The sequence below is a fragment of the Haliotis cracherodii genome, unplaced genomic scaffold (assembly GCF_022045235.1).
Source record: "Haliotis cracherodii isolate W230 unplaced genomic scaffold, xgHalCrac1.p SCAF_5, whole genome shotgun sequence".
Taxonomy (NCBI): Eukaryota; Metazoa; Mollusca; class Gastropoda; order Lepetellida; family Haliotidae; genus Haliotis; species Haliotis cracherodii.
Window position 1 is genome coordinate 24,651,867 of NW_027266308.1, and position 6,484 is coordinate 24,658,350.

The 6,484-nt window shown below is 38.8% G+C and overlaps 1 protein-coding gene across 1 annotated transcript; it reads left to right on the top strand.

The window, feature by feature from the left end:
- Positions 1-1,913: 1,913 nt before the first annotated feature.
- Positions 1,914-4,354, top strand: LOC139443974 (prolyl-tRNA synthetase associated domain-containing protein 1-like). The gene is made up of 2 exons (XM_071224862.1): positions 1,914-2,021; positions 3,590-4,354. The coding sequence occupies exons 1-2, from the start codon at positions 1,926-1,928 to the stop codon at positions 4,028-4,030; spliced, it is 537 nt and encodes a 178-aa protein (XP_071080963.1). The 5' UTR covers positions 1,914-1,925; the 3' UTR covers positions 4,031-4,354.
- Positions 4,355-6,484: the final 2,130 nt, after the last annotated feature.

The window sequence follows — 6,484 nt, forward strand, 5'->3', positions numbered from 1 at the left end:
CTTGTCTGTTGCTCGTCATTAAGGGGCTAAAACAAGGACTGTTAAACTGTGGCATGGTAGCTCAGTGGGCTAGCACTATAAATCAGCATTAGTCCGGACTAGTACTAGCAGACACACGCAAACACACGTGCATGCAGGTCACTATATAAGCGCAATTATCTTGAACACAACCTTAAACCCCATTTCACCTCACCAATAAAGAATCTGATGCTCCTGATTAATGATTCCTTGTACTAGTAGTATTCATCAAGTTATCAAGTATCTTCACGGGTGTCCCAGTCGCTGCAATTCGCAGTGCAGAGTTACTTACTTTGGGCATGCCAGAACCCTATGATGGTGGGTTTGAATCCCGTTTTCCCCATTATGTTTCTAGGTTTGTCAGCACCTTACCAGTGCTCAGGGGTTTCACCAAAGTGGTAAACATCGGAGACCTGCATCACTTCAGGCTTTCCTCCCACATTAAGCTGACATGCCATGATGTAACTGGAATACTGCTGAAAGCAGCCTTAAACCTAACTCACTCATTTATCAACTAGCTCCCCTTATCATGAATCTGTTGCTCCCTTGGGGATTCCATACCCGCAGAGACCATATAATATTATATGGTCTCTGATTCCCGTGAAGATCCAGTGTAGAATAATAGGTCTTCAGGAACCCATGCTTCCCGTAAAAGGCTACTAACGGGATCGGGTGGTCAGGCTCACTGACTTGGTTAATGCATGTCATCGATCCCAATCGATTTATGTTCATGATGTTAATCACTGGATTGTCTGGTCCAGATCCGATTATTTACAGACCGCCATCATATAGCTGGAATATTGCTGAGTGCGGAGTCAAACAAACAAACATTAACATGGTCAAAGAACGAGGTAGGATAAGATTCAGTGAGCTACAGAAATGAGCGAGTGAGTTGATTTAACGCCACTGTTGATCAGTATTCCAGTAATATAACGGCGTGTCAGCCATGTGGGAGGAAAGCCCGTAGTGGTGACTTTGCTGACGGCGCGAACCGTGATTCGAACACACAGTGACAGGTTTCTGGCGAGCTCATCTTCCGGAGGCAAGAGCGTTCACTAGCCTATTAAACAAAGTCTTGTTTTCCCTCAGCTTTGATACAGGCAAGTGGCAAGTGGCCACACTTGCCGCGGGAAGATGCCCAAGGGACACAACTCTAGATGCAGTGAGCAAATGACACACCGTTGTCATTAAGAACGAAGAAGAAAGAGGCTCGTTACTGAAAATTTTAATTTTAAAGTACCTGACAACTTTAACATGTTCAGTAACTAGCCTTTTAAACGCCTGAGACATTATACCGTATCATGTTATTACAAGCAATTTATATGACATAATGTGCACAAACAAGGCCGAGGTTTTAACTTCAAGAGAAAATCCTATTTTGATCCAAGGTGATGTTCTTTATACTAGCTTTACCTATATATCCAAACAAAATCAGCTTGGGTCAAAGACCCATGTTTAAAACATTTACAAAAACATTTCGTTGTTCTTTTGACACAATTTAGATTAACCTCTACATTTGTAGTCAGCCATACGTCCAAAGCATGTTAGTGTTGAAAAGAAGGTCCACCCTTATGCACATAAACATATTTTATATAACCTTTGTAATAATTTATGAATGTGTAGCCCATTTCTCTAATTGTGCAGATCCAATCCAAATATACTTACCTCAATTATCATAGGCTGACCCAGAGAGGGTGAAGGGTGGAGGGTGAGTGTTGTCCCCTCCCTTTTAAAAATGCTGGACCCGTCCTTGATTATAGTACATACCTCGTCCTTTTCGCCAATTAGGCCAGGGTAGTCTGTAAACCTCCATAACCATCAAGCCGAAACCCGAGGTTTCGGCTTGACGATATATTCCATTATGATCTTGAGATTTGTGTTTGCCGCGCTTTACCAGTCCAGCAGCCATGGCGTCAATCGAAACGCCGCGTGTTGGAAAGGAAGAATTGCTGGCCAAGCTAGCGGAGATGGGACTTGACTGTGATACCCATGAACACCCTGAGGTACGAGGATCAGTTGTATACGGTGTACATCACATTTCTGTCCTTTAAATTACTCTAGTGCATGTTCGGAGGGATAGTTTCTGAGCGAGTGCACGGGTGATGCAACTCCCTGCTGACGAGAAATGCAATTACAACATTTTTTGCTCCTTGTATTCTACAAGCATTATTTACTACAGGGTGCGAACACGTAGAGAATACTGGAGCGGGATTGTGTGCAAATAATGAAGAATGCCAAGTGTTGTTCATACATTGACACAGTAACTTGTTCGCCTCGAACACCCTGGCAAGGTGTGGTTGGCGCAAGGGAGATAATTCAAGACTTATATTTGGACAATACAAGCAAGTGGATATTAGGTTCAAATTCGCATGAAATGTTAGACTAACATATTTCGATTTTATCATATCTACAACCCATTACATGTCATCTTTACCTAGTTGGTCATTATTGAGTACATATCTTTGAACAGACTCATTATGGATAAATTTTTGGGGTGTAATCTCCATGCTGCAGATATTCTATAGTTACAACTTGTAAAAGACTGCATAATTGTTTTTATCTTGCCTCCATGTCAGACTGAAGAGATATGATTGATACACATATTCTTGATAAAATACAGTGTAACCGGCCTTGGAGGGTAATAAATTTCTCAGCAGGGTAATAAATCTCTTATACCCCTCTACGAGCAATACAGACTGCACCTGGATTTATGATAGGCAGAATGAATCCCTTATACCTCGCTTCAAAGCAAAAGGCCGCACACGCTTTCTGGGTTGATGAAAGTCACGTGACTTAGCAAAGCTAACCTCAGCTCAAACAGCTGTTTTCTATCAATTTTGAATTTTTGTTAATTCTTTTACAATGTCACATTAAAACATGTCGGTAAGATAAATTCATGGCAGACATGATGCATTCAGGTTTATGTGTTTAATCAACGATGAACCAACTCAAAATTTAAAAACAGAATAGGTTCCTCTCCACTCAACAATGACTAAAATGCATTTCCTAAAACACTCCTTTTCTAGCACACATGTTCAGTGCATTGGAGTCAGAAGTGGATATCACTCATTAACTATTTTAAATTTAGTAAAATTAACCAATTAAAATTAACTTGCATACAGAAACGCATTCATAAAATGGAAAACTCAATTGTTTGAAAACACCATGCGTAAATACGCATTGAAACTTTTTCAGCATGCATACAAAGGTGCTAATTTCCAAACACGATTACAAGCTAATTTACTTTCCAAGTCAAGCCTATAATTAGAACTGTTATATACATCTAAAACATAATTTGTTTATTTTTTTAAATCCCAAAATGCTTACACATTTTGGGAAAAACCCAACAGAGTGATGAATAGATGAATTAAAAAATATGGGTAACCCAATGAAAAATGTAATAACCCAATTAAAATAGAACCTTCGAGTAAAAACTTAGTTGCTCAAAAAGTTATCTAGAGCTGTGTAGAAAATCCATAGTCAGACAAAATTAATTTTCTTAGCCATCATTGGTAATTCGGTTGCTGATAGTTATTTTGTAAATGTACTAAGTGTTTAATATCTGTTCCAGGTGTATACCGTAGAGCAGGCAATTCCTCATGTGGCTCATCTGGAGGGAATGTTTGCCAAGAATCTGTTTCTTAGAGACAAGAAGAAGAAGCTGTATTTATTCTGTGCTGCACATGATGCCGACATTAAATTAAATGACTTGGCTAAAGCTGTGAAGGCACCAGGTGGGCTGCGGTTTGCAGACGAGAGTGTTCTGTCCGACAAGCTTGGACTGCAGCAGGGTAGCGTCACTGTATTTGGGCTGATCAATGATAAAGCAAAAGATGTGCAGTTGCTCATGGATTCGCGTTTTGTAGGAGACACATACACCAGACTCTACTTCCATCCAATGACCAATGCAGCCAGCACTGGCATCTCGCCTTCAGATCTCAACAAGTTCCTTGAGGCAGTGGATCACAAGGCTACCCTTGTGGACATTGGTGCTATACAGGCAGCAGACTAGCTTGAGTGAGGCACTGAATGACTGACACTTTGTCATCTGCCCTGGCTGTACATCACGATTCAATATTACCATTGCACTTTCTAAAAATGATTAACCAGAAATATAATATCAGTCTGTGCCAGTGCCACTTCAGTCTATATTTAGCAGGGAAGATAGGATGCACTTAACAGCACATGTCTCACAATGAATCTCTGTTGCACAGACTGAATCTCATTCCTCCTCTTACCTTCAGATTTTAGTGTCCATCGGTCTCAGGGAATTTCTATGTCAATTGAACTACTTGTTGCCACATAATAAAGTTGTTGTACCTCTATCTCAGCTGAGAAGATCTAACAGTCATCTAGATGTTATCAATGGTGTTCTCAAAATGCCCAGGAAATCCTATGATTTGATTTGATCTGCCCATGCAGCATAAAGACTTCCTTAGGATAAGGTTCACGGTCAGGGGCTATGACAGCAGATTCTGGCAAGGTTCCTATGTTTTTACACCAAGTCATGATAGGCCTTTATGTTTTGATTTTTTGGATCAAAGATCGTTTTTGTCAAAGTAGGAGGGAATATATCATTTTTTCAAAAGCTCTTTTTTTAAAAATGGGTCAAAGAAAGTTTTACAAATATTTCCAGCAGGGGGGGATAAATTAGAAGAAGAAAATGATGAACTCATGTTTAACACCATCATTGTTTTTTGTTGATTTTCTTTGGAAGTCAAAGGGTGTTAGTTTCAGCAAAGTCTGCATATCAAGGACAAGGAACAATGCAAGGTGGTGAGGTGAAATGGGGTTTAACGTCGCGTCCAAGATTATTGCACTTATATAGTGACGTGTGTGTGGCTGCTTGTACTGATGCCGATTAATAGTACTAGCCCACTGAGATACCATGCCGCAGTTTAACATGAATACCCCACTCAGACACATTATACCGACTCCGAGCCAACCAGTCCTTGTTTTAGCCCCTTAATGTCGAGCGCCAGACAGGGTAACAAGAAGTACCATTTTTAAACGTCTTTTGGTATGACGCGGCCGGGGATCGAACCCCGGACCCTCCCCTCTCTGGGCTGATATTATGCAAGGAATTCTTTGACTGAATGATCAGGCCATTATTATGTCAAATTTGAGCATAATTAATTTTATAGATGATTTTTTATTTAAACAGCAATCTCAAAATAATTTGCGGGTATGATGCGTTGGGGTGAACAAAAAACAAAAAGGTTGTAAATATAGATTTATGGAGTTTTTTTCACCCTAATTTTTCAAGAAAATAAGGTCACTGCATCCATGATGTAACAAATACAAAAATAATGGCCATAGAGAAACATAAAATACTGGTAGAGTGCCACAAATGTTTGACATCACATGTCGCCCTGACTTTCGCTTTGAATGTTTATTCAAATCAAGTCGGAGAGATTTCATGCATAATGTGTGTCATATCATTAACACCTATTGTGAATTTGTGATGCTTCTGTGTCCAGGTCATCATATGGAAAGATTTACTTTGACCGATATCTCTACATATCAAATAACACTGCAAAAATGTCAATTGAACATTTCACAATATTTTGAAAATGCACCATTTACAAATGTAATCATAATATATAGAAATAAAACAAAACAATATTATACAATAAGTCATAAAAACTTGCATGGTATTGGTTTATTCTGTACAGTTTGATGATGAAACTATGTACAACTCCTAGGCCTTTAACATTACAATATTGACAGAAAAGATTAGATAGAGACGATAGCATGCAGCTCTGTGCACATGATCAGAAGGAATATGTACAAGGCAGATACAGTGTAGTCCACATCTGTTGCCAACAAACTGATGATCAGTCTATCCAAACAGGGTGATGTCTGTCTCTGCACGGTTCAGGCTAAATGTTGGCTCTTCTAACTAGGTAGTCCTGAGTAAATGTGTATACTATATATATGTGTGTGTGTTACAGTCAATGTGTAAAATGTGATTCACTTAGACAATTTACAAAATGCCTGAAAAATTTGTCCATTTAATTGACTACAAATTATTAAGAATTTCAAAAGGGCTTTCAAACATCACAATAGACTAATTGGATAAGAAGAAATTTACAACACACACACACTTTCATGTACTTAAAATCCTATCATTTTCAGTCACTGGGTGATGAAATTCAATGTCAACATATTTGGAATTCAATGTCATAATAAAATAAATGGACAGATTTTTCAGTTAATTTTTGTAAAATGACTGAAATATATTATTAAATTGCCTTTGGCATGATAAGTGGAAATTTCAGAAATTTTTCACATTGACTGACATATTGGGGGTACACACTCTCACACACAATATACTCAGAGAGAAGAGAGATGGTGAGAGGGCACCTGCTATTTAGTCATGTTGGAAAATGGTTCCTCACACGTTAGAAATTATGTCTTCAAAGTCATGCAACAGATATAGTCTCAGCATTTGTATGAGCTATTT

What these genes read in the sequence shown, in the direction of transcription:
- LOC139443974 (XM_071224862.1), top strand. Translation starts at nt 1,926, where the DNA reads ATGGCGTCAATCGAAACGCCGCGTGTTGGAAAGGAAGAATTGCTGGCC. An exon ending in ATACCCATGAACACCCTGAG is followed by an intron (nt 2,022 to 3,589) that starts GTACGAGGATCA and finishes TATCTGTTCCAG; the next exon opens with GTGTATACCGTAGAGCAGGC.